Raw genomic sequence first — 26,619 nt, 5'->3', positions numbered from 1 at the left:
CTCCCTCGGGAGGGTGACACCCGAAATAAACCCCAGCCATGAGAAAGAGCAGGGCCCGGCCAGGGGGGCACTGATGGATTTTAATGCCTGGAGCAGCTTTACCTGGGACCCCCACTCACCACCCGCCCTCTGCTGTTGCTCCGTGTACGCCCAGCCCCGGGGAGCTGCTCTTGGTTTGGGCTGGAATGTGCTGAATCCGGCCGAATTTGTGCTTCCAGCCAGGAAAGGGCCGTTTTCATCCTGTTGGGATCTGCAAGGACACAGGTGGGGTGCAAACTGTCCCAAGATTGAGGTGTGCTGCACAACCCACGTCCTAAAACCTTCTCCCACTGGCTGGGGGTTACCAAAACCCCAAAGTCACCTAGGCCAGCCCAAAATCACTGTTAGAACCCCCCCAAAAGTGGAGTCAGGGTTGGGGTTAGGTGCCACATTTTGGGATGTCCTGTGCAGGGCCAGCAGCTGGGATTGCTGATCCTTCCAAGTCGGGGTATTCCACAGTTCTGTGCCCCACTGAGGGCTGGAAATGGGTGAAATTAGGAGAACTGGGGATTTTAGTGTGCACTGGGGACAATGTTTGGCCTTCAGGCTCCAGAGAAACAAGCTGAGGAAATTGCAATGCAGAGGATTGGGAAGAGCTGGATGCACTCAGTAAAAGAAAAGCAATTTAGGAAGAGATTTTTTTTCTCAGCAGGAGAAAATGAACAAGAGTGAGTGACCAGACTGGGCTGAATATCCCAACTCTTTCACCTCCTAAAGCTCAGAGGAGTGACAGGAGGGGAGCTTTAATTGATGGCAAACATTACAGCTGGTGCTGAATTCTCCAGCCTGGGCAGGAGAGACTTTTATAGCAGGGAACACAGGAGCATTGTGAAAGATGACTGTGATTCTTTGGGCATTTCTAGGTTAGATTGCAGCAAAATTGCAGCAAAAAAAAAAGCAATTTTGCTTTAATCAACTCTCTAACAAAGCCTCGACATAGTGAAGAGCAGAAGCATCAGAAGATAGGAAATTGTCAGCCTTGCTGGAGCTGAAAGATAAGATTGTACTCCCTCCAGCTACAATAAGAGAAGATAAATTATCCTTGGGGGCAATTCAGAGAGAAAATAATGTACAATTAAAGTTGTTTGAATTACACTTTTAGGGAAGCACAAGTGCAGGAATGAAACAGCCTCAGTGGAAAAGCTGAAACCTTCCCATGAGCTTTTAGAAAGCAGAACTAGGGGGAAAAATAATAAATTTTGTGGAAAAAATTATTGTCTTGGTTTGAAAAGACAGGTTTCTGCTGAGGAAGGCAGGAGGCTCCCTTGAAATGGAAAAATGTAAACTCCTTTGGAATTATTCTAATTTTGAAATTAAGGGGTGCTCAGGCAATGATATGGGAGCAGGAATAACAGTTCTTCACTGGGGAAAAAATAAAATTAAATTAAATTGCAGTAATACAAACCAACCTTGTGGTGACTGTGCCACCCCCTGTGTGTCAGGGCGGTGTCCCACCCCATCCATGGGGGCTCAGCCCTCCTGCAGTGCCAGCTGTGGCTCTGCTGCAGCAGGATCCTGCACAAGGGGGGAGTTTTCCTCTGCAGCTCCAGGGCTGCTGCAGATGGGCCTGGGCTCCCTCTGGCCATGCAGGGCAGCAGAAGCTGCTCCTCTGGGAATGCAGGGGGCAAAGGCTGCTGGGGTGTCCCAAACCTCAGATTGGATCCAGGTAGGAATGCTTGGCTCCTCCCCTGGGCGGAGCATCAGAAGAGATTAACAGAATTAATGAACAGGAGAGATCTCTGGAGGGAGGGTTGGCTGTGGACGAGCTAAAGAAAAGTGCCCAATGAACAGAGGAGAACTGCCCCACCTGTAACAGATGGCAGATAGAGTACCCAGCCCCATTTCCAAACTGAGACCTGGTGATGGAGCTGGGTGCCTGTTCAGCCCTAAGAGGGTCCCTGTGGTGCCCATTTCCCACTGCTCCTCTGGGAATGCAGGGGGCAAAGGCTGCTGGGGTGTCCCAAAGCTCAGATTGGATCCAGGTAGGAATGCTTGGCTCCTCCCCTGGGCGGAGCATCTCCCCACGGGATGATGGCACTGGCCCATGAACAGAAGAGAATCAATTAATGGCCCATGAACAGAAGGTATTTCCCTGAGGGAGGATTGGTTGTGGAAGAGATAAAGAAAACTGCCCAATGAACAGAAGAGAACTGTCCCACACCTAACAGATGATAACAGAATACACACCCCAGCTCCATCTTTCAACATAAGACTGATAAATTGGGTAGGGAAATGCTAAAGTAGAGCAAAGGATTGTCTGTGAAAGGGACCCTGGAGGGAGAGGCTGGGCCTGGGAGGAAGAAAAGCAGCACTAGCCTTAACAAGAGGGAAAGGCAGGGCTGGGAAAGGCTGGACAGTGGTGGCAGAGCTGGAAATCTCATCCCTGCAGGCTGTGAGAGGCTGGAGAGTGGAAATCTCAAACCTTAGGGTTGTGAGAGGCTGGACAGTGGTGGCAGGCCTGGAAATCTCATCCCTGAGGGTTGTGAGAGGCTGAACAGTGGCAGCAGGGCTAGAAATCTCATCCCTGCAGGCTGTGAGAGGCTGGATAGTGGTGGCAGGCCTGGAAATCTCATCCCTGAGGGTTGTGTGTGGCTGGAGAGTGGTGGCAAGGCTGGAAATTTCATCCCTGAGGGTTGGTAGAGGCTGCAGAGTGGGGCAGGGCTAGAAATCTCATCCCTGCAGGCTGTGAGAGGCTGGAGAGTGGTGGGAGGGCTGGAAATCTCATCTCTGAGGGCTGTGAGAGGCTGGACAGTGACAGTAGGGCTGGAAATCTCATCCCTGGAGCAGCTTTGCCTCGCCAAAGCCATGATGGGTGTGGAGCTGGAGCTGTGCAGGAGCAGCCTCACCCTCTGTCCCCATCCAGGGCTCCAGCACTCACTGCTGCTCCCTGATGTGAAAAACAAAGTTCATTTTTTAGAATTTTTAAAAGTTTATTAAGGGATAAAAGGTATAAAATACAACACTGGGGTGCATGACTCTTTCCCAAAAGTACATGGTTAACTTAAACCATGTTCTCTATATATTGTTAAACTACAGGGGGTACATGCATATTCATACGAGTTTTTACATATGCAAACATTTCTTTGAGTTTAGATGTTTTGATTGGTTCTAACCTTTGACTTGTCCTCGTGCCAACATAAACCAATGTATTTTATTTCTTCTTGTGGCTCCATTCTGTTATATTTTCACTCCCTGATTACAAAAGTCAATAAAGTCTTCCTTTTTTCAGTGCTGTGGTTTCTGTTTCAGTTATCTTGTATTTCAGATAAGATATTCCCCAAATGTGGGAAATCATCTAATTATTTTACACCATTACATGAAAAAGCATTTTAACATTTTACAGCCTTTATTATGCTACTTTCTAAAATATTATATATTAAACTGCTATTTATAAAAGCCATTCAGTGCATACATAAACAGACAGATTATACCCTGTCAAAAGCAGTAATTACAAATTGTACTATATCAGGATTTTTGTGATCAATAATAACTTGCAAAAGCTAATAGATAAATGCAAAAGCTAATACTGATATTTGTTATTTATAATACAGAGATCATGGGAATGACTTCCAAACTTTGGGAAAACCCTGTTGGTGTTGGGTGCAGAGGTTATTCCAGGCTTTGCTGACACCTGCCCTTCTCTGGGCTCTGTTTGAGCAAACAAGCAGAGTGTAAAGGTTAAAAAAGGCTCTGTGTTTCCAGGGAGAGCTGCCCTGCTTGGAAAATGCCAGATGTGCCTGGGGTGTGTGTTCTGTTGCCATCTGTTACAGGTGGGGCAGTTCTCCTCTGTTCATTATGGAGTTTTCTTTATCTCTTCCACAACCCATCCTCCCTCCAGGAGATCTCTGCTGTTAATGGGCCATTAATTATTAATTCTCTCCTGTTCATGGGCCAGTGCCATCATCCCATGGGGAGATGCTCCGCCCAGGGGAGGAGCCAAGCATTCCTACCTGGATCCAATCTGAGCTTTGGGACACCCCAGCAGCCTTTGCCCCCTGCATTCCCAGAGGAGCAGTGGGAAATGTGCACCACAGGGACCCTCTTAGGGCTGAACAGGCCCCCAGCTCCATCACCAGGTCTCAGTTTGGAAATGGGGCTGGGTACTCTATCTGCCATCTGTTACAGGTGGGGCAGTTCTCCTCTGTTCATTGGGCACTTTTCTTTAGCTCTTCCACAGCCAACCCTCCCCCCAGAGATCTCTTCTGTTCATTAATTCTGTTAATCTCTTCTGATGCTCTGCCCAGGGGAGGAGCCAAGCATTCCTACCTGGATCCAATCTGAGGTTTGGGACACCCCAGCAGCCTTTGCCCCCTGCATTCCCAGAGGAGCAGCTTCTGCTGCCCTGCATGGCCAGAGGGAGCCCAGGCCCATCTGCAGCAGCCCTGGAGCTGCAGAGGAAAACTCCCCCCTTGTGCAGGATCCTGCTGCAGCAGAGCCACAGCTGGCACTGCAGGAGGGCTGAGCCCCCATGGGATGGGGTGGGACACACCCTGACACACAGGGGGTGGCACAGTCACCACCACTGTTCTCACTCTGGCAGTGCTGGTTTGTATTACTGCACTTTTATTTTCTTCCCTAATAAAGAACTGTTATTCCTGCTCCCATATCTTTGCCTGAGCACCCCTTAATTTCAAAATTACAATAATTCCGAAGGAGTTTACATTTTTCCATTTCAAGGGAGGCTGCTTCCTTCCTCAGCAGACATCTGTCTCTTCAAACCAAGACAAAAGGTTAAAGAGGCTCTGTGTTTCCATGGAGAGCTGCACTGCTGTCCCTGTGTTCCCGAGGGCACCAAGGCCCATCCCCAGGTGGGTCCCTGCCCTGGAGCAGCCAGCTGATGGTGAGTGGATGTGAAAAACACTCTGTGAACATTAAAAAAGTTGCAGGCTGATTTAATTAAAGGTATTTAAGAGGTATCCCCCAAGATAACAGAGGGCTCTTGGCTGATGCCACAATAACCTTTGCTCTGTGGTCCTTGTTTCCTACTGCCCTTTATTAAACTTTTTACATTTTCACAGGAGAGTGAATGTGTTTCTCCCATTCTTCCTTCCGTGCTGGCAGCTGCCTCAGAGGAAGGGGGAATGAGAAGGAGGAGGAGGATGCTGCTGAGGTGGAGAAGCCACTTTGGGAAGGGCTTTTCTTGGAAAAAACCTCCGTGCTGTGTGCCATGGGGCGGGTTCCAAAAATAAGCGAGTGGTGTGCTCACAGTCAGCTGCTCCACGAGCAGCAGCACGGGGTTATTCCATCCCAGCTCCCTTCCCGTGGGATCAGCCCTTTCCCAGTGCTGGGGTAACTGGGCTGGAGCAGCACTGGCTGCTGGGAGCCCTCAGCTTGCAGAGTGTTTCACACTGAGGGGTGGGAGAGGGAAACGCAGCTTTGCAGGGAAACTGGGATGGACAGGGAGAGGGGCAGTGTCCCCCTGCAGGGACACTCACAGGAGCCCGGGCTGTGGGGATGTGTCTGTGTGTCCCTGTGTCTGTGTGTCCATGTGCAGCCTGGCAGCAGGATGTGCCTCTGGAGCAGTGGGGTGTAGTGTGGGACAGGACAGTGTGTCCATGTGTCTGTGTGTCCATGTGTCTGTGTGTCCATGTGTGTGTGTTCATGTGTCCATGTGCAGCCTGGCAGCAGGATGTGCCTGTGGGGCCCTGGGGTGCAGGATAGGGCAGTGTGTCTGTATGTCCATATGTCTGTGTGTCCTTGTGTCTGTGCACAGCAGGCTGTGCCTCTGGGGCAGTGAGATGCAGGACAGGGCAGGGCAGTGTGTCCATCTGTCCATGTGCAGCCTGGCAGCAGGACGTGCCTCAGGGGCACTGGGGTGCAGTGTGGGACAGGGCAGTGTGTCTGTGTGTCCCTGTGTCCGTGTGTCCATGTGCAGCAGGATGTGCCCTGGAATCCCTCATGGCACACAGAGCGCTCTGTGTGATGCTGGTGGCACCTCCCGGCAGGAACCAGGAGCAGATCTCCAGAGGATCTCGGGATGCTCCTCAGCCTCAGCCCCTGGTGGGAGGGACCTTAACCCCATCCTGCCCAGGCAGAGCCACCTCCCGCTGTCCTGAGTGCTCCCAGCCTGGCCTGGGCACTGCCAGGGCAGCCACAGCTGCTCCGGGCAGCCCTGCTTTAGGGTTTGGCCAATTTCAGGTAACTTTAGGGTAAATAAAAGTGTCGGGTGAAGCCTCCAGGTCTGTCAGCTCTTTGGTGTGCCCATGGATGGCGAGCAGCCTGGGCCCTTCATCCTCACCCTGTACCAGGTGGCACTGGCTGCCCTGGGCATGACAGCTCTCTTGAACTCCCACCTGGCTGGGCCGTGGTGTCCCCACGTCCCTGGGGACATGGTGACCCCGTGGGCACTGCCAGGTGTTTGTCCTGCCTGGCTGCCCCTGCTCTGCTGCCCCCAAAGGAGTTTGTTTGTTTGGTGTAGCACCGTGGGGTTTGCAGTTCATTGAAGAAAAGACCTCAAAGAAACCTTTTAGAGATAACAGCTCTTTTTTCCCAAACCCTGAAGGGATGAAAGCCACGCTGGAAGCGATCTTTGCTGGGCCAAAGAGAAGCCTGGTGGCTTTTCTCTGATAACAAAATACCTGGCTGATATCTACAGATAGCTGGGCTGCTCTGAGCTGAATTCATTCCCTGCGAGATCAAAACCCTGCACGTGCTTTGGGACTGGAGCAGGAACCTCTGGCTCCTTCCTTCCTGCTGTTCTGGTGGAATTTTTGCCAGGAATTTCGCCAGGTGGATGCTCCTGCTGCCTTCCAGCCCGGCTCCAGGGGCTGAGGGGGGATGACAGAGCACCAAGGGTGAGAAGATCTCATATTTCCTCAACCTGTGGGGGGAAAAATGGATTTATAGAAAATTCTCAGAGCCTGACAGAAGTCTCACATATCCGTATGCAAACCCTGAGATAAGAAATGCTGACTGAGAAATGCCATGGAATAGGACAGACATTGCTGAGAGAGAAATGGAACTAGGAACAACTTTCAAAGTTGCAAATAAGACCAGATACTTTGGAGAAATAGAACTATGAAAGATGCATTTTAGATTATTGGCTTTAAAGCATTTCCAGCATGGTGTCACAAAAGCTGACAGGCCAAGAAATGCTTATAGTGTAATTAGGAAATATTTGGCTTCTGATTGTGATGGTGTGAATTATAACATCTGTATTGTCTCACCCTTCTCACGAGACTGAAAATGGAATAAAAGTTTTTGAAACGCCTCTCAGCTGCCCCATCTCTGGGTCAGAAAAGGGTTAAATCCGACAAAAATCCACTTTTTTGCCTTCTTCCTGCTGTCCTTGCTGGATGTGGGGCGCTGGTGGCAGCAGAGCTGCGGGGGAAGGATGTGGGGAGGAAGCAGGAGGAAAGCAGAAGGGAAAAGCCTCATTTTCCATGCCTGGGGGAGAAAAGGGCTCTGGAACACAGCTGGTTCCTCATCCCTTCACTCCTCCCAGAACAGAGCAGCTTTTCATCCTGGAAAAGCCTCTGAGAAAGGGCACGGAGAGAATGGAAGCGAAAAATCTGTAACAAGCTGGGAGAGATGGCCTTGCAAAAAGAGCAGAAATTCTGGAGAATTCAAACTGGAAAGATGCATCGGAGCAGGAACACGAGGAGAAAAAATAGAGGGGATTAGTGTTACATATAGGTTAAAAAAGAGATGATTTGTGTTAAATCTCGGTTAAAATATAGGTAAAGATATAAGTTAAAATAGAGGTGATTTGTGTTAAATACAGGTAAAAATACAGATAAAATATAGGTGAAAATATAGATGATTGGTGTTAAAATATAGGTAAAGATATAAGTTGAAATAGAGGTGATTTGTGTTAAACACAGGTAAAAATACAGATAAAATAGAGGTAAAAAATATAGGTGATTGGTGTTAAAATATAGGTAAATATAAGTAAAAATAGGTAATTGTGTTAAATAGAGGTAAATATATATGTAAAATGATATGTGATTGGTGTTAAATATAGGTTAAAATATAAGTAGAAATGCAGGTAAAAATAGAATTGGTTTGTGTTAAATAGAGGTAAAAATATATGTAAAATGATATGTGATTGGTGTTAAATATAGGTTAAAATATAAGTAGAAATATAGGTAAAAATAGAATTGGTTTGTGTTAAATAGAGGTAAAAATATATGTAAAATTATATGTGATTGGTGTTAAATATAGGTAATATTATAGGTCAAAATATAGGTGATTTGTTTTAAATATAGGTTAAAATATAGGTAAAACTATGGATGATTGGTGTTAAGTATAGGTTAAAATATAAGTAAAAATATAGAGGATTATGTTAAATATAGGTAAAATACAGGTAAAAATATAGGCGATTGGTGTTAAATATAGGTAAAAATATAGGTGAAAATATAGGTAATTGTGTTAAAGATAGGTAATAATAAATAATAAATAATAATAATAATATGTTAAATATAGGTAAAAATATAGGTGATAGGTATTAAGTATAGGTAAAAATATAGGTAAAATATAGATGATTTGTGTTAAATATAGGTAAAAATATAAGTAAAAATAGAGGTAAAAATAGAGGTGATTGTGTTAAATATAGGTTAAAATATGGGGAAAATATAGGTGATTGTGTCAAAAATAGGTAAAATACAGGTAGAAACTATAGGTGATTGATCTTAAATATAGCTAAAAATATAGGTCAAATATAGGTGATTTGTGTTAAGTATAGATAAAATACAGGTAAAATATAGATAAAATAGAGGTAAAAATAGAGGTGATTTTGTTAATTATAGGTTAAAATATAGGTGATTGGTGTTAAATACAGGTAAAATACAGGTAAAAATAGAGGTGAAAATACAGATGATGGGTGTTAAATATAGGTAAAATGCAGGTGTCTGGTGTTAAATATAGGTGATTTGTGTTAGATATAGTTAAAAATATAGCTGAAATATAGGCAAAACCAGAGGTGATTGGTGTTAAATCCAGGTAAAAATACAGGTAAAAATATAGATAAAATCCAGGTAAAAATGGAGGTGATTGGTGTTAGGAGCATTAGCAGCATTGTGTGGAAAGCTAATAGGCTGAGAACCATTTATAGGGTATTTTAACCAGGAAATAGGCTGGTTTCTGATAGAATGGTGTAAAATTGAGTTTTACACATTTTTATGTCTCACCCTTCAGTGACAGCACACAGTGATGGATGGGATATTGGGAGGGTGGGGAGACCCTGGGATGGAATTCTCTGTGTTCCATCCCTCTGTTTTAAAAACGTTTATTACATTTTCAATCTCATAAAAAAAAAGTAAAAAACTACAGATGTTATAATTCACAGCATCACAATCAAAACCCAACTACTTCCTAATTACAAAACATTATAAATATTTCTTAAACAATCAACTTTTTACCACACCATACTATAAATACCTTAAATCCAATCATCTAAAACAAGCCCTCATAAATCCTACTACATCTTTCATAATTCCATTTCTCTAGGTAAAAATATAGGGAATAGGTGTTAAATATAGGCAAAAATAATCTTAAAATAATCTAATCTTATTTTAAAAACTATCCTTTAAAACATTTTTTCTCTCTCAACAATATCCATCCTATTCCATAACATTTCTAAATCAACATTTCTTATCTCAAAGTTTACATATGTGCAAACTCCTCCCTTGCCTGCCAGGGATAAAAAAAAAAAAAAAAAAACCAAACCAAAACCAAACATGGAATGGTTTAAATATAGCAGGTCTGGGGTTATTTTAACTCTCACCTTTCCATTTTCAGCTCTGCAGCTCTGGGTGTTGCAGCTTTTCCCTGTAATCAAAAGGGTGAGGAGCTTCCTGTGCCCTGCAGCCAGGAAAGGCCCAAACCACCCTCATTTTGGGGGTCCCCTTCCAGTGCCTCCAAAATGTTGGGGTTCCCCCTGCATAGTGGTTTTGGTTCGCTAAGTTGAGATTTGATTTGATTTGAAAAATCAAAAAAAAAAATTTGATTTTTAAAATTTAAGATTGAATTTGAAAATTTGAGATTTTTCTAATTTGAGATTTGAAATTTTTGAGAAAAATTTGAGATTTTTTTTTGAGATTTTTACCCTTAAATTAACCTCTAATTTGATGTTAATTTAGGTTAATTCCCTAAATTCCTCCCGTGTCAAACTGTGACACCCCGTGAACCCAGCAGCGCTTTCTGCCCGGCACAGAATGGGGAAATCATTAACCAGGATTTCCCTGGGAAGCAGCCAGATCTCCAGATTTGAGATCTCCAAAATCCCTAGTTCCCTGCACCTCATCCTGAATTTCAGATCTCCAGAATCCCCTGGTTCTGTGCACCTCATCCTACAATCCTGACTTTGAGATTTCCAAAATCCTGAATCTGAGATCTCCAAAATCCCCGGTTCCGTGTATCTCATCCCAAATCTGAGGTTCCCAAAAATCCCTGGTTCTGTGCACCTCATCCCAAACCTGAGATCTCCAAAATCCCGAATTTGAGATCTCCAAAATCCCCAGTTCCCTGCACCTCATCCTGAGTCTGAGATCTCCAAATTCCTGACTTTGAGATCTCAAAAATCTTTGGTTCCTTGTATCTCATCCTGAATCTGAGATCTCCAAAATCCCTCATTCCATGCACTTCATCATGAATCTGGGGTCTCCAAAATCCCGAATTTGAGATCTCCAAAATCCCCGGTTCTGTGTATCTCATCCCAAATATGACATCTCCAAAATCCCTGGTTCCCTGCACCTCATCCAGAATCTGAGATCTCCAAAATCCCCGGTTCCGTGTATCTCACCCCAAGTTTCAGATCTCCAAAATCCCTGGTTCCATGCATCTCATCCTGACTTTGAGATTTCCAAAATCCTGAATCTGAAATCTCCAAAATCCCTGGTTCCATGCACCTCATCCTGACTTTGAGATCTCAAAATCCCAGGCACCCCAATCCCCAGCTCCCTGCTCCCCAATCTCCCTGCTCAGCACTCCCCAATCCTCCTCTCCAGGCTCCCCAATGCTTGGCTCTAAGCTCCCCATTCCCCAGTTCCGCAGGCTCCCCAGTCCCCATTCCGGCTCCCCAGTCCCCTGGCTCCATGTCCTGCTCCAGGTTCCCCAATCCCCACTCCAGGCTCACCAATCCCCTCACTCCATGTCCTGCTCCAGGCTCCCCAATCCCCATTCCCTGCTCCCCAGTCCCCTGGCTCCCTGTCCCATTCCAGACTCCCCAGTCCCCTCGCTCCCTCTCCAGGCTTCCCAATCCCCTCTCTCCCTGTCCCATTCCTTGCTCTCCAGTCCCCATTCCCGGCTCCCCAATTCCCCAGAGTCCCCAATCCCCTGGCTCGGTGTCCTGCTCCAGGCTCCCCAATCCCCATTCCCAGCTCCCCAATCCCCTCGTTCCCTGTCCCTCTCCAAGCTCCCGTCCCCATTCCAGGCTCCCCAATTCCCTGGCTCCCTCTCCTATTTCTGACTCCCCAATCCCCATTCCAGCTCCCCAGTCCCCTGGCTCCGTGTCCCTCTCCAGGCTCCCCAGTCCCCTTGTTCCCTGTCCCTCTCCAGGCTCCCAAGTCCCCATTCCCGGCTCCCTCTCCCATTCCCAGCTCCCCAATCCCCATTCCCAGCTCCCCAGTTCCCTTGTTCCCTGTCCCTCTCCAGGCTCCCCAGTCCCCATTCCAGCTCCCCAATCCCCTGGCTCCGTGTCCCGCTCCAGGCTCCCCAATCCCCTGGCTCCATGTGCCATTCCCGGCTCCCCAGTCCCCATTCCGGCTCCCCAGTCCCCTAGTTCCATGTCCCGTTCCTAGCTCCCCAATCCCTGGCTCCGTGTCCCGTTCCCAGCTCCCCAATCCCTGGCTCCATGTCCCACTCCCGGCTCCCCAATCCCTGGCTCCGTGTCCCATTCCCGGCTCCCCAATCCCCTGGCTCCGTGTTCCGCTCCAGACTCCCCAATCCCTGGCTCCCTGTCCCATTCCCGGCTCCCCAATCCCCTGGCCCCGTGTCCCTCTCCAGGCTCCCCAGTCCCCATTCCCGGTTCCCCAATCCCCTGGCTCCGTGTCCCGCTCCCGGCTCCCCAATCCCCATTCCGGCTCACAATCCCCTGGCTCCGTGTCCCATTCCCGGCTCCCCAATCCCTGGCTCCGTGTCCCATTCCCGGCTCCCCAATCCCCTGGCTCGGTGTCCCATTCCCGGCTCCCCAGTCGCTGGCTCCGTGTCCCATTCCCGGCTCCCCAATCCCCATTCCGGCTCCCAATCCCCTGGCTCGGTGTCCCTCTCCAGGCTCCTCCCGCCCGTTCCCGGCAGGAAGCGCTCGTAGCCAATCGTGCCGGGGCCGCCGCCCGCCGCCCGCGCTGCCTCCGCCGCGGCCCCGGTGAGTGCGGGGGCTCCGGGGGGCTCGGGGGGCGCGGGGCGGCCGCAGCGGGCCCGGCCCAGCCCGGGGGAGCCGCGGAGCCGCCCTGCTCCGTGTCCGTCCCGCGGGCCGCGCTCGGCTCCGGGCGGGGTTCCGGGCGGACGGGGGAGAAAGGAGGGAGGGAAGGAGGGAGAGAAGGAGGGAGGGAGGAATGAATGGGGCTCCCCCGGGGGATTCAGAGAGCCCCACGGGGGTTGGGGGGCTGCGGGGTCCTCCCCAGTCCCTGGGGTGCAGGCAGGGGTGGGTGGCACCCCGGGATGCTCGGGAATCCCACTGGAAGCGCCCTCTTGGGTATGCGGGGCTGAAGGCGGTGCCGGGAGGAAGCGCTCGTTCCCCTTTTCCCCCGCCGAGACAAGGGAGAGCCCGCCCAGCCTCGCTCCGGCCCACCGGGGCATCCCGAGTCGCAATCCCTTCCTCCCGGCTAGGATCACCCCGAGTTCCAATCCCTTCCTCCCGGCAAGGATCACCCCGAGTTCCAATCCCTTCCTCCCGGCAAGGATCACCCCGAGTTCCAATCCCTTCCTCCCGGCAAGGATCGCCCCAAATCCGTGTCCCTTCGTTCTGTCAACTATTGCACCCCAAATCCTTGTCCTTTCCTCTTTCCCAGTATTGCACCCCAAATCCTTGTCCTTTCCTTCTGCCAACTATTGCACCCCAAATCCTTGTCCCTTCCTCCTTCCCAGTATTGCACCCAAATCTTTGTCCCTTCCTTCTGTCACATATTGCACCTCAAATCTTTATCCCTTCCTCCTTCCAGTATTGCACCCCAACTCTTCATCCCTTCCTCCTTCCCAGTATCACCCCAAATCCCTTCTGCCTTCCCAATATTGCACCCCAAATCCCTTCTGCCTTCCCAGTATCGCGCCCCAAATCTGTGTCCCTTCCTTCTGTCGTGTATTGCACCCCAGATCCTCATCTCTTCCTCCTTCCCAGTATTGCACCCCAAATCCCTTCCTCCTCCCAGTATCACCCCAAATCCTCATCCCTTCCTCCTGCCAGGTGTCACCCTGAATCCTCGTCCCTTCCTAGCCCCCAACACCCCACCCCAAAGCCCCGATGGGATTTGGGGGCTGTGTCCCCTCTTTCCACACCCCATCCCCACAGCCCCACGTGAGGCATTGCTGCTGCACGCCCACAGCTTGAGCAGGACCTAAAAATAGTCCTGGGCAGAGCCTGGCTTTTGGCTCGAGGAGAGGGACAGAGGGGGCTGAGCCAGGCACCCCAAAAATTACATTTTTATTTAGTTTTCTGCTTCTGAAATGATCTTTCTTTAGTTCACTTAAGGAGAGAAGTCTTCCTTGTTGATGTTATGGAGACTTTTTTGTGAGTTCTCTCGTGGTTCTTTTACAAATAGCAACTGCCCAGGGAAATTTATTGTCTGAAATTTATTATTTGTTATCCTGAAGCCCCTCTTATTTCCTACAAGCCTTCCCACAGCTTGTTTATGGGTTGTGCTCACTTATGGGGTATTGTTTTAAAGATACTTAAAGGTAAAAGTTCTCATTATCTACCTTTAAAATTATCTTAATGTCTGGGAACAGAGATTTTTTTCTTTTCCTTCCTGGGGCCACAGGGTCTCATCACTCTTTTCTTTTTCTCTGTTTAAACTTCTGCTTACTTTATTATGGAGGCCTTTGCTCAATATTAATTTGAACCCTTCCTCTCCCCATTGTTTCATGTGTTATAGGGAAAAAGGGTATTTTCTCCATAGCTTACAAGAGGATTTTAATCCTAGAATTAAGGCACCTCCTCATCCCTCCCATTTGGGATTTCTTTTTCATCCATTTCGATGTCTTCATGTTGTTCTTTAACATCTTGTTCCTTTCTCTCGGGGCAGGATTGAAGCACTGAAAGGGTTAACAGCTTCCTCGGGGCTTGCAAATGGTCAGTGGGAGGCCAGGACTTCTCCCTGGACCCCGGGGGATAATTTGGGATTATAAAAAAACAGGGAACGGGTGAGGTGTGGTTCTGGGGGATTTAATTATTCCTCGGCTTTCTGGAGGGAAGTTTTTGTGGGATTCCTTCTATCCCCGCTTGAGGTCTTGGGGAAACTGAGTCACGGCACGGTGCTGGCAGCAGGAGGGTTGGGGACACAGCGGTCACCTTCCTGTGACACTGTGGCAGGAACTGTAGGGTCACTGTAGGGAAGAGAGGATTTGTTCCATGTGCCCAGGAAAAGGGGAGGGTTCCAAGGGGGATGAGTCAGGGTTTCCCTCTTCCCCCATCGCCCTTTCCCTCCTTCCCGGCTGCCTGGGATGGGTTTGGTTGGGAAAAGTTCGGGACAGGGGGTGGGAAAAATCCTGGATTGGTCGTTTTGCCCCATACTCAGGAGGGAAGGAGAGGGGAAGCATTCTTAGGGCTCTTGGGGAAGAAATGGGCCTCAGTTTCCCCATTCCCTGTGCCTCAGTTTCCCTCTATACCTCAGTTTCCCCCATACCTCAGTTTCCTCTTTGCGCCTCAGTTTCCCCATTCCCTGTGCCTCAGTTTCCCCCATTCCCTGTGCCCCGGTTTCCCCCATTCCCTGGACCTTTTTCCCTCTTTGTGCCTCAGTTTCCCCTCGTGCCTCAGTTTCCCCGTGGGAGCCACAGGGGTGGCGGTGACAGTGCCAGGGGCTCTGGGCAGGGACTCTGGCATGGGCTGGGACAGGGAGGGGACACAAAGGGGACAGAACAGGACCCTGGGATGGGATGGGACAGAGAGGGGACAGGGAGGGGACACAGCGGGACCCTGGGATGTGATGGGACAGAGAGGAGATAGAGTGGGACCCTGGGATGGGATGGGACAGGGACAGGACACAGTGGGACGCTGGGATGGGATGGCACAGGGAGGGGACAGGGACAGGACATATCGGTACGCTGGGATTTGCTGGCACAGGGACAGGATACAGAGGGACCGTGGGATGGGATGGGACAGGGAAGGGACAGTGCTGTGACCCTACAGATGTGACAGTGCTGAGACCCCACAGGCACAGGTCCCAGCAGGACCCTGGGATGGGTTGGCATGGCCCAGGGAGGGGACACAGTGGGACCCAGGATGGCTCAGGGAGGGAACAGGGAGGGGACACAGTGGGACCCAGGGATGGCCCGGGGAGGTGACAGGGAGGGGACACAGTGGGACACAGGGAGGGGACACAGTAGGACACAGGGATGGCTCAGGGAGGGGACACAGTGGGACACAGGGAGGTGACAGGGAGGGGACACAGTAGGACCCAGGGATGGCCCGGAGAGGTGACAGGGAGGGGACACAGTGGGACACAGGGAGTTGACAGGGAGGGGACACAGTGGGACACAGGGAGGGGACCGGGAGGGGACACAGTGGGACACAGGGAGGTTACGAGGTGACAGGGAGGGGACACAGTGGGACACAGGGAGGTGACAGGGAGGGGACACAGTAGGACCCAGGGATGGCCCGGGGAGGTGACAGGGAGGGGACACAGTGGGACACAGGGAGGTGACAGGGAGGGGACACAGTAGGACCCGGGGATGGCCCGGGGAGGTGACAGGGAGGGGACACAGTGGGTCACAGGGAGGGGACCGGGAGGGGACACAGTGGGACACAGGGAGGTTACGAGGTGACAGGGAGGGGATACAGTGGCGCCGCTGCCCGGAGCTGGTTCCTGCGGCGGGAGCAGCGCGGGTCACGCTGCGGCGCCTCGGGAATCCAGCGGGGCCGGGCGCTCTGCCCTCACCTTCCCCTGCTCCTGGCACGCTTCCCGGAGCTTTCCTGCCTCCCTGCGGGCAGGGCTGAGCCTCGCTGCCCCGGAGCTGCCGGGAATCTGCAGCCCCGTCCCTTGGAGCTGCTCCCGCTGGGCTTGGAGCGAAATCCCGGCCCCTGGGAGCTCCGCTTGGAGCACGGGACTGGAGCGGGCGGGAAGGGAAGGGAAGGGAAGGGAAGGGAAGGGAAGGGAAGGGAAGGGAAGGGAAGGGAAGGGAAGGGAAGGGAAGGGAAGGGAAGGGAAGGGAAGGGAAGGGAAGGGAAGGGAAGGGAAGGGAAGGGAAGGGAAGGGAAGGGAAGGGAAGGGAAGGGAAGGGAAGGGAAGGGAAGGGAAGGGAAGGGGCTCACGTGGCTTCCCTGGGGCACAGCTGCTGCTGCCAACTCCCCAGCTCCATTGGTGCTGGGAATGCAGCAGTCCCTCTGGCCATGCCAGGCTGGAGCTGAACCTCTTCCTGTGGTGTCTGATGGGGTGGTGCTCCCCAGGAATGGCTGGTGTGGGATCCCCAGGATCCCTGGGAATGGCTGCAGTGGGATTCCCAGGAATGACTGCCCTGGGATCCCTGGGAGTGGCTGCAGTGGGATCCATGGGAATGGTTGGTGTGGGATCCCTCGGAATAGCTGGTGTGGAATCCTTGGGAATGCCATGAGATCTCTGGGAATGCCGTGAGATCCCTGGGAATGCCTTGGGATCCCTGGGAATAGCTGGTGTGGGATCCCTGGGAATGCCATGGGATCCCTGGGAATGCTGTGGGATCCCCAGCCTGTTCCCTTCCCTCACTCTGTCCCTCCATCCCAGCACCATCCCAACCTTTCCTTGTGTTTTCCCTCAGCTCCGGGTTCCCAGAGAGGCTCCTCCCCACCAGGATTCCCGCTCCTGCTCCCTCATCCCGGCTTTTCCCGTGCCAAGGATGCCCTTCCCGCTGCTCATCCTGGCACTAGGCCTGGCAGGTGAGTGGGGCTGGTGGCACCACCTCACAAGAGATGTCCCCAGTGCCACCCAGTCCCGACAGAGCCGTGCCCTGAGCTGGCATCTCCCACTGGGTGTTTCTCCTGGATTGGTGCTCCGTGGGGTGACAGCCTCAGGTGGCACCTCCTGGCAGGGGACAGCTCCTTCCAACACGGGGTCACTCAATCCTGGTGGATCCCCATTCCCAGGAGAGCAGCTGGCAGTGCCACCGCAGTTCCAGCCAGGCTGGCTCCTGGTGTTCATTGTTATCCCTTCCCTTGTTACTGGGATGGGGCTGGAATTGTGCCATGGCACTGGGATGGGGCTGGAATCGTACCAGGGCACTGGGATGGGGCTGAAATAATTCTGTGGCACTGGGATGGCACTGGAATTGTGCCAGGCACTGGGATGGGGCTGGAATCATTCCAGGGCACTGGGATGAGCTGGAATCGTGCCATGGCACTGGAATGAGCTGGAATCGTGCCATGGCACTGGGATGAGCTGGAATCGTGCTGTGCCACCCCAGCTGGCACCGTGCTGGAGCACTGGTGCCACCTAGCGCTGCCAGCCTGGCCAGGGCTGGCTCCCCCTGGGGACCGTGTCCCCACCACTGCCACCAGCCATCCTGTCCCCGTGGGGACAATCTGGGCTCTGTGCCCTTGAGCAGGTTTGGGTGCCCATGGCTGCTCCTGGCAACTGAAGGTGCTCCAGTTTGGTGCTAGATGTGGGATTGTCCCCCTTCCATCAGGGTGGCATGGCTGGGGACAGCCCTGAGATGCCACCTGCCCACGTGTCCCTCCCATGGACTTGCTTGGGTGTTATCCATGTTTGGGTGCTCCTGGCAGCCGAAGGTGCCCCAGTTTGGTGCTGGATATGGAACTGTCCCCCTTCCATCAGGGTGGCATAGCTGGGGACAGTCCTGAGATACCACCTGCCCACGTGTCCCTCCCATGGGCATCCCTCAATTTTCTCAGACCCCACCCAGGAGCAGAACCCAGGAGGTTCTCCTGCAGCTGTCACAGCGTGTCCCCATCCCCTCCCGCAGGCGCCATGGAGATCCAGGTGCCGGAGGAGCCCGTGGTGGCCCTGTTTGGCCAGGACGCCACCCTGCTGTGCTCCTTCTCTCCCGAGGCCAACTTCAGCGTGGCCCAGCTCAGCCTCATCTGGCAGCTGACGGACACCAAGCGCCTGGTGCACGAGTTCTCCGGGGGCCAGGACCGCCTGCAGGACCAGGGCCAGGGCTACGCCAACCGCACGGCGCTCTTCTACGACCAGCTGCAGCGGGGCAACGTGTCGCTGCTGCTGCGCCGCGTGCGCATCGCCGACGAGGGCAGCTTCACCTGCTTCGTGCGCGTGCGCGACTACGACAGCGCCGCCGTGGCGCTGCAGGTGGCAGGTGAGGGACGCTGGAGCTGGGGAGTGGTGGCTCTGCTGCCCCAAAATGTTCCCTGGGCAGTGCAATCCGTGTCCTGCTGAAGCTCCTGGCTGTGGGACCTCCTCAGCTGTCCCTTAGCTGAGGATGGGTTTGGCAGCTGGAAGAGCTTGTCCCAATCCTGGCTGGCCCAGCTCCCCATCCCAATCCTCACTCCAGTCCCCCCTTATCCCCAAAATGTTCCCTGGACAGTGCAATCCTTGCCCTGCTGAGGCTCATGGCTGAGGGGCCATTTTGGCCAGCAGTGACCCTCAGCTGAGGATGGGTTTGGCAGCTGGAAGAGCTTGTTCCAATCCTGGCTGGCCCAGCTCCCCATCCCAATCCTCACATCAGTCCCCCTCTTATCCCCAGAATATTCCCTGGCCAGTGCAATCCTTGCCCTGCTGAGGCTCCTGGCTGTGGGACCACTTCAGCTGATGGTGACCCTCAGCCGAGGATGGGTTTGGCACTGGAAGATCCCAATCCTGGCAGCTGCAAGATCCCAATCCTGGCTGGTCCAGCTCCCCATCCCAATCCCTATTCTGGTCCCTCCTTGTCCCCTGCAGCACCTCCCCAAAATGTTCCCTGGGCAGTGCAATCCTTGCCCTGCTGAGGCTCATGGCTGAGGGACCACCTTGGCCAGGAGTGACCCTCAGCTGAGGATGGGTTTAGCTTCATCTCAGGGCTGGCCCAGCTCCCCATCTCAATCCTCACTTGGGTCCCCTCTTGTCCCCAAAATATTCCCTGGGCAGCGTGATCCATGCCCTGTTGAGACTCTCAGCTAAGGGACCAGCAGTGACCCTCAGCTGAGGATGGGTTTAGCAGCTGGAAGAGCTTGTCCCAGTCCTGGCTGGCCAAGCTCCCCATCCCAATCCTCACATCAGTCCCCCCCTTTTCCCCAAAATGTTCCCTGGGCAGTGCAATCCATGCCCTGCTGAGGCTCCTGGCTGTGGGACCACTTCAGCTGATGCTGACCCTCAGCCGAAGATGGGCTTGGCACTGGATGATCCCAATCCTGGCAGCTGCAAGATCCCAATCCTGGCTGGTCCAGCTCCCCATCCCAATCCCTATTTTGGTCCCTCCTTGTCCCCTGCAGCACCTCCCCAAAATGTTCCCTGGGCAGTGCAATCCATGCCCTGCTGAGGCTCCTGGCTGTGGGGCCACCTCAACTGGTGGTGACCCTCAGCCGAGGATGGGCTTGGCACTGGATGATCCCAATCCTGGCAGCTGCAAGATCCCATCCCAATCCTAGCTGGCCCCGCTCCTGCTCCCAATCCTCACTGCTGTCCCCGCTGTCCCCACAGCTCCCTACTCCAAGCCCAGCGTGCACCTGGAGCCCAGCAAGGACCTGAAGCCGGGCGACGTGGCCGAGGTGACGTGCCACGCGTCCCGCGGCTACCCCGAGGCCAGCGTGCTGTGGCAGGACAGCCGGGGTGCCAACCTGACCGCCAACGTCACCACGTGGCAGGTGGCCAACGAGGAGGGGCTCTTCGAGGTGCGCAGCGTCCTGCGCGTGCTGGTGGAGCCCAACGTCACCTACTCGTGCCTGGTGCTCAACGCCGCGCTGCGCCAGCACGGCCACGCCTCGGTCACCATCACGGGTGAGCCAGGGCTGGGGAGGGGACACTGCCACACAGAGACAGCCAGGAGGGGCTGGGGAGGGGACATTGGCACACAGAGACAGCCAGGAGGGCTGGGGAGGGGACATTGGCACACAGAGACAGCCAGGAGGGCTGGGGAGGGGACATTGGCACACAGAGACTGCCACGAGGGCTGGGGAGGGGACATTGGCACACAGAGACAGCCAGGAGGACTGGGGAGGGGACACTGCCACACAGAGACAGCCAGCAGGGGCTGGGGAGGGGGCATTGGCACACAGAGACAGCCAGGAGGGGCTGGGAGGGGACACTGCCACACAGAGACAGCCACGAGGGCTGGGGAGGGGACAGTGGCACACAGAGACTGCCACGAGGGCTGGGGAGGTGGCAGTGGCACACAGAGACAGCCAGGAAGTCTGGGAGAGGTGGCAGTGGCACACAGAGCCTGCCAGGAGGGCTGGGGGAGGTGACCGTGGTGGCACTGACACCCAAAGCAAGCTAGGAGAGCTGGGGGAGGTGGCACTGGCACACAGACACAGCCAGGAGGGGCTGGGAGAGGTGACCATGGTGGCACTGCCACCCAGAGCCATCCAGGAGGGGCTGGGGAGGTGGCACTGGCAGCCAGAGCTGCTGGAGGAGTGGCACTGGCACCCAAAGCCACCTGGGAGACATTGGGGGAGGTGGCCGTGGTGACACTGTCACCCAAAGCCACCCAGGAGGAGCTGGGGAAGGTGACAATGGTGGCACCCAGGAGGGCTGGGGGAGGTGGCACTGGCACCCAAAGCCACCCAGAGCGTGGGTGTTGGGAAGGGATTCCTGGCTGGGCTGGCATTCCCAGAGTGCTGTGGCTGTCCTTGGATTCCTGTCCCCATCCCAGGCCAGGTGGGACAGGGCTTGGAGGAGCCTGGGACAGTGGGAGGTGGCACTGCCATGGCAGGGGGTGGCAGCAGGTGACATTTAAGTCTTCCATGGGGACATTCCATGCCCCCAGGAAGCAGCTCCTGGGGCTGGGTTGTGGTCCAGCCTGGATGCCCACATGGGTGGGGCACAGGGTATGGGGTCATCCTGGATGTGGGATCACCCTCAAAGTTGGGTCATCCTGGATTTTGAGTGTTGGACCACTCCAGATGTGGGGTCACCCTGGATATTGAACCATCCTGGATATGGGATCGTCCTTAATGTGGGGTCACCCTGGATCACCCTGGATGTGGGGTCACCCCAGATATGCGGTCACCCTGGATGTGGGATCACCCTGGATATGGGATTACTCTGGATGTGGGATCACCCTGGGTATGGGATCACCCTGGATGTGGGATCACCCTGGATGTGGGATCACCCTGGATATGAGGTCACCCTGGATGTGGGGTCACCCTGGATATGGGGTCACCCTGGATGTGGGATTACTCTGGATGTGGGATCACCCTGGGTATGGGATCACCCCAATTATGGGATCACCCTGGAAATGGGATCACTCCAGATACGGGGTCACCCTAATTATGGGATCACCCTGGATATGGGGTCACTCTGGATGTGGGATCACCCCAGATATGGGGTTACCTGGATGCGGGATCATCCTGGATGTGGGATCACCCTGGATATGGGATCACTCCAGATGTGGGATTACCCTGGATATGGGGTCACCCCAGATGTGGGATCATCCTGGGAAGTTGGGTCACCCTGGATGTGGGATCACCCTGGATATGGCATCACCCTGGGTATGGTGTCACCCCAGATGTGGGATCACCCTGGATGTGGGATCATCCTGAATGTGGGATCACCCTGGATATGGGATCACTCCAGATGTGGGATTACCCTGGATATGGGGTCACCCCAGATGTGGGATCATCCTGGGAAGTTGGGTCACCCTGGATGTGGGATCACCCTGGATATGGCATCACCCTGGGTATGGTGTCACCCCAGATGTGGGATCACCCTGGGTATGGGATCACCTCAATTATGGGATCACCCCAGATACGGGATCACCCTGGCTGTGGGGTCACCCCGGCATTCCCGGGTGCTGATCCAGGCCCTTTTCCGTCCCTCCCCGCAAGGCCAGCCCCTGGCATTCCCGGCGGTGGCCCTGTGGGTGACAGTGGCCCTGGCCGTGTGCGTGGTGGCCCTGCTGGGCGTCCTGGCCTTCGTGTGCCACCAGAAGATCCGGGAGAGCTGCCGGGAGGATGAGGAGCGCACAGGTGAATCCCGGGAAAGGCCGCAAGGGGACGGATGGCACCGGGGGGACACCAGGGGGTGGCACTGCCACACGTGTCCCCTTTTCCCATGGCCAGCGCATCTCTGGTGCCTTCTCCCATTTTTGGGTCGTATTCCATATTTTTATGGGGTGGTGTTTGCACCAAAGGGGATTTGTTCCCAAAAAAAGCTCCCAGAATGGCTCTGCCACCCTCAGGAATGACCTTTTTTCCATGGATTTTGTTTCCAGTTTCCCTTGGGAATTGCCTTTTTCCATGGGTTTTTTCCATGGATTTTGCTCCCCGTTTCTCTTGGGAATGACCTTTTTTCCATGAGTTTTTTCATGGATTCACTCCCAGTTTCTTTTGGGAATGACCTTTTCTCCATAGATTTGCTCCCAGTTTCTCTTGGAAATGACCTTTTTATCATGGATTTTTCCCATAAATTTTGCTCCCAGTTTCCCTTGGGAATGCCTTTTTTTTCATGGATTTTGCTCCCAGTTTCTCTTGGGAATTACCTTTTTTCCATGGATTTTTTAATGGGTTTGTTCCCAGTTTCCCTTGGGAGTGACCTTTTTCCATGGATTTTTTCATGGATTTACTCCCAGTTTCCCTTGGCAATGACCTTTTTTCCATGTTTTTTTTTCCATGGATTTGCTCCCAGTTTCCCTTTGGAATTACCTTTTTTCCATGGATTTTGCTCCCAGTTTCTCTTGGGAATTTCCTTTTTCCATGGGATTTTTCCATGGATTTTGCTCCCAGGAACAAAATCCAGCAGGGGGTGGGAATTTCCTGGGGTCCTCATGAGTGCTGGAGGGAGGGAAGAGCCTCCCAGTTTGGGGTATCCCAGATTTTGGGGGATCCAGGGATTCCTCTCCAGGTGGTTTTTAGCTGTGCCAAACCCACCGCTGTCCCTCAGAGCTGGGGCTTTTCCCGTTGGGATTTTTGGGAATGCGGTGCCCTGAAAAGGCCAGGATGCTCCAAGGGGCACCCCCAGAATCCCGGGAATGGGGTTCCCACCTCGGGATCGTTGTTTTCCAGGGCCAGAGGAGCGGGATGAGGAGGGGGAGGAGCCCAAGACAGGTGGGTGCCCCATCCTGGTTCGGGGTGGCCCCTTCCCTATTCCCAATTTTCTGACACCCCCAATCCTGGATAAACCTCCCCATTCCCAAATAAAACCTCCCTACTCCTTAATAAACCTCCCCATTCCCAAAGAAAACATCCCCATTCCTTAATTAAATGACAGAATTCCATAATAAAATTTCCCAGCTCCTTAATAAAATCTCCCAATTCCCAAATCAAACCTCCCCATTCCTTAATAAAACCTCTAAATTCCTGAATAAAGCCTCCAAATTCCCAAATAAAACCTCTCAATTCCTTAATAAAATGACAGAATTTCTTGATAAAACCTCCCAATTCCTGAATAAAACCTCCAAATTCCTTAATAAAATCTCCTCATTCCTTAATAAAATCTCCCAATTCCTTAATGAAATGACAGAATTCCATAGTAAAACCTCTCAATTCCTTAATAAAATCTCCCAATTCCCAAATCAAACCTCCCCATTCCTTAATAAAATGACAAAATTCCTTAATAAAACCTCCCAATTCCTTAATGTCAGAATTCCCAAATCAAACCTCCCAATCCCATAATTTTCCAGCATCCAGCAGCTCCATGATGTTCCTGGGGATTCCCTTTATCCACTGGCACAGGACCAAACCCTGGGAATTCTGCAGGGAAATTGGGAATTGGGGTCGCTTTTGGGGTTTATCCCCCAAAAAATGGGATTTTGGAGCTGTTTCCTTTGGGAATGGGATGGGATTGACCACAAGATGTTTTTCTCTTTTTCCAGCTCTGCAGCTGCTGGAAAACACGGAGAGCAGAGAGGGTGAGTGGATTTTTTCTGGCAAATCCAGGATAATTCCAGTTTTCTCCCTAAAACCCGCGTGGAAAACATTTTCAGGTTTCAAGGGGTATTTTCCCCTCCCTATTTTCATTTTCCCAATGGTCTTCCGTTTCCCCTTTTCCCGGTTTTTCCCGTTTTTTCCCAGTTTTTCCTTGCATCCAGTGGCTCCTGCATCCCTCCTTTTGCCGGCCACTCTGGATGGGGAAAAGCCTCCCCACACCCAACCCTGGAAGGAATTTGGGGTTTTTTGGGGTTTCCATGGATTTTCTGGGATGATGGGAATTGCTGGGGTTGGAAAAGGATCCAGAGTTTTCCCAGAATGAAAAAGATGCAGAGTTTTCCCAGCTTTGGAAAAGGATCCAGAGTTTTCCCAGCCTGGAAAAGCATCCAGAGTTTTCCAAGCTGCAGGCCCAATAATCCATTAATGTATTAATTTATCAATTTTAATGTATTAATTTATCAATTTATCAATTTATTCATTTAACAATTCATTGGTTTGTTGATTTATTAATTTAATAATTTATTAATCCACTCATCAGTTAATCCATTAATTCATTACTCTACTGATTTATTAATCCATTAGCTCATTAAGCTGTTGATTTATCAATTCCCTTCCCCGTGCCGGCAGTTCCATGTTTTCCCCCTCAATTCCCTTTCCCCCGCCCAGGTCGGGAGCAGGAGATTGATTGACGGCAGCCCCGGCCCCGCCCACCTGTCCCCGAGCCAGCAGGCGACACCCCCGGGGCAGTGGCATCTCTTGGTGGTGACACCGCTGGCATGGTGACACCTCCAGGCTGGTGACACCCCCTGGGCAATGACACCCCAGGGCCGGCGACGCGTGTCGGTGACATCCCTGGAGCGGTGACACCCCGGGGCAGTGGCACCTCTTGGCGGTGACACCCCCCGGTCGGTGACACCCCTGGAGCGGTGACACCTCCAGGACAGCAACACCCTGGGTCAGTGACACCCCCTCTGGGCAGTGACACCTCGAGGCAGTGACACCTCCAAGCTGGCGACAACCCTGGGGCAGTGACACCCCTGGGGTGGTGACAACCCCCGGGCAGCCACATCCCCAGGGCGGTGACACCCCTGGAGCAGTGACGCCTCCAGGCTGGTGACACCCCTGGAGTGGTGACACCCCCGGGACAGTGACACCCCGGGGTTGGTGACAACCCTGGGGCAGTGACACCTCCAAGCTGGTGACGCCTCCAGGCCAGTGACACCCCTGGGGCGGTGACAACCCTGGGGCAGTGACACCTCCAAGCTGGTGACAACCCCCAGACAGCCACATCCCCGGGGTGGTGACACCCCTGGAGCAGTGACACCTCCAGGCCGGTGACACCCCTGGAGTGGTGGCACCCCCTGGTTGGTGGCACCCCTGGAGTGGTGACACCTCCAAGCTGGTGACACCCCCGGGCCGTGACACCTCGGTGCCCCAGCAGGGAGGACCCGGAGCTGCCGCCTGCCCCACCCCATTCCCATTCCCGCCTCCCGTCCTTCCCGGGAAAGGCAGGTGGGGATCTGCCCGGTGTCCCCGTGTCCCTCTGCGTGTCCATCCCAGGGGGACATTCCCCTTTCCCTGCTCTGGTGCTGCCCCGGGCGCCTTTCCTGCCCTTCCCAAGCCCGGAGCCTCGGGAATGGCGGCTGGATCACGGGGAGCTCCCGGAGCCCCTTCCCACGCTCCTTTTCCCGCTCTCCAAGTCCCTCCGGACTCAGCCTGGCCTTATCCACTGGATCCCGGTGGGGTTTGTCCCACTGGGAACGATCCCGGGGCGTTTTTGGGAAGGGAGCACCCGCTGGCCGGGTGAGGTCCTGCTGTGGGGACACCTCTGGGGACATCCCCAGCTCATCATTCCCATGGGACTGGGGGCTCCGGGTGCATCCAGGGTCCCCCCAGCGCTGTTGGGGACGTGGGGACACCCCAAGTGCTGCTGTCCCAGAGCGCGGGAAGTCCCCAAGGGCTCCTTGGGTTGAATCCTTCCTTAAAATCCGGGATCTGGAGGGTTTCTCGTGCCTTGACAAATAAATTTGGGACCGTGTTGGTCGATCCCTCCTGGCTCCGTGTCCTCTACGGGGTTTGGCTGGGAACGGTGTAAGGGTTGGGATTCCCGGAGGAAAAGATTTCCAGGGCCTGTTGGAGCCCCAGCACAAGGAGGAAAATCCCACAGCGATGCCTGAGCTGGCTCCTAAATTAAATCCCGCTGCCAAGATGGGGTGGAAATTCCCAACGGATCCTTCCCCATGGGGTGGGAATTCCTGGAGGATCCTTCCTGACGGGGTGGGAATTCTCGGACAGTCCTTCCCCATGGGGTGGGAATTCCCAGGTATCCTTCCTTGTGGAGTGGGAATTCCTGGGGTATCCTTCCCCATGCGGTGGGAATTCCCAGGGATCCTTCCTGATGTGATGGGAATTCCTGGGGGATCCTTCCTCATGGGGTGGGAATTCTTGGGCAGTCCTTCCCCATGGGGTGGGAATTCCCA

The 26,619-nt window shown here is 53.2% G+C and overlaps 2 protein-coding genes across 6 annotated transcripts; both read left to right on the top strand.

Moving 5' to 3' along the window:
- Positions 1-10,699: 10,699 nt before the first annotated feature.
- Positions 10,700-14,203, top strand: LOC141730616 (uncharacterized). Its single transcript, XM_074549762.1, has 3 exons — positions 10,700-10,720; positions 12,389-13,196; positions 13,229-14,203. The coding sequence occupies exons 1-3, from the start codon at positions 10,700-10,702 to the stop codon at positions 13,531-13,533; spliced, it is 1,134 nt and encodes a 377-aa protein (XP_074405863.1). The 3' UTR covers positions 13,534-14,203.
- CD276 (CD276 molecule) lies at positions 12,189-26,188 on the top strand. 5 transcript variants are annotated; one of them, XR_012582174.1, is made up of 9 exons: positions 12,280-12,340; positions 14,217-14,263; positions 16,924-17,041; positions 18,085-18,435; positions 19,755-20,051; positions 22,105-22,240; positions 23,276-23,317; positions 24,085-24,120; positions 24,806-26,188. XR_012582174.1 is itself a non-coding variant. In XM_074549620.1 (9 exons), the coding sequence occupies exons 2-9, from the start codon at positions 14,261-14,263 to the stop codon at positions 24,826-24,828; spliced, it is 1,011 nt and encodes a 336-aa protein (XP_074405721.1). In that variant the 5' UTR covers positions 12,284-12,340; positions 14,217-14,260; the 3' UTR covers positions 24,829-26,188. The 5 variants fall into 5 exon arrangements, 4 of the variants coding, with proteins under 4 accessions (XP_074405723.1, XP_074405724.1, XP_074405722.1 ...); XM_074549620.1 differs by having other exon boundaries at positions 12,284-12,340; positions 22,100-22,240; XM_074549622.1 differs by lacking the exon at positions 14,217-14,263 and having other exon boundaries at positions 12,189-12,340; positions 22,100-22,240.
- Positions 26,189-26,619: the final 431 nt, after the last annotated feature.

Source organism: Zonotrichia albicollis, chromosome 11 (assembly GCF_047830755.1).
Source record: "Zonotrichia albicollis isolate bZonAlb1 chromosome 11, bZonAlb1.hap1, whole genome shotgun sequence".
Classification (NCBI taxonomy): domain Eukaryota; kingdom Metazoa; phylum Chordata; class Aves; order Passeriformes; family Passerellidae; genus Zonotrichia; species Zonotrichia albicollis.
Note: the sequence above shows the minus strand (reverse complement) of the source record. Positions and strands in the feature narration are given on the sequence as shown.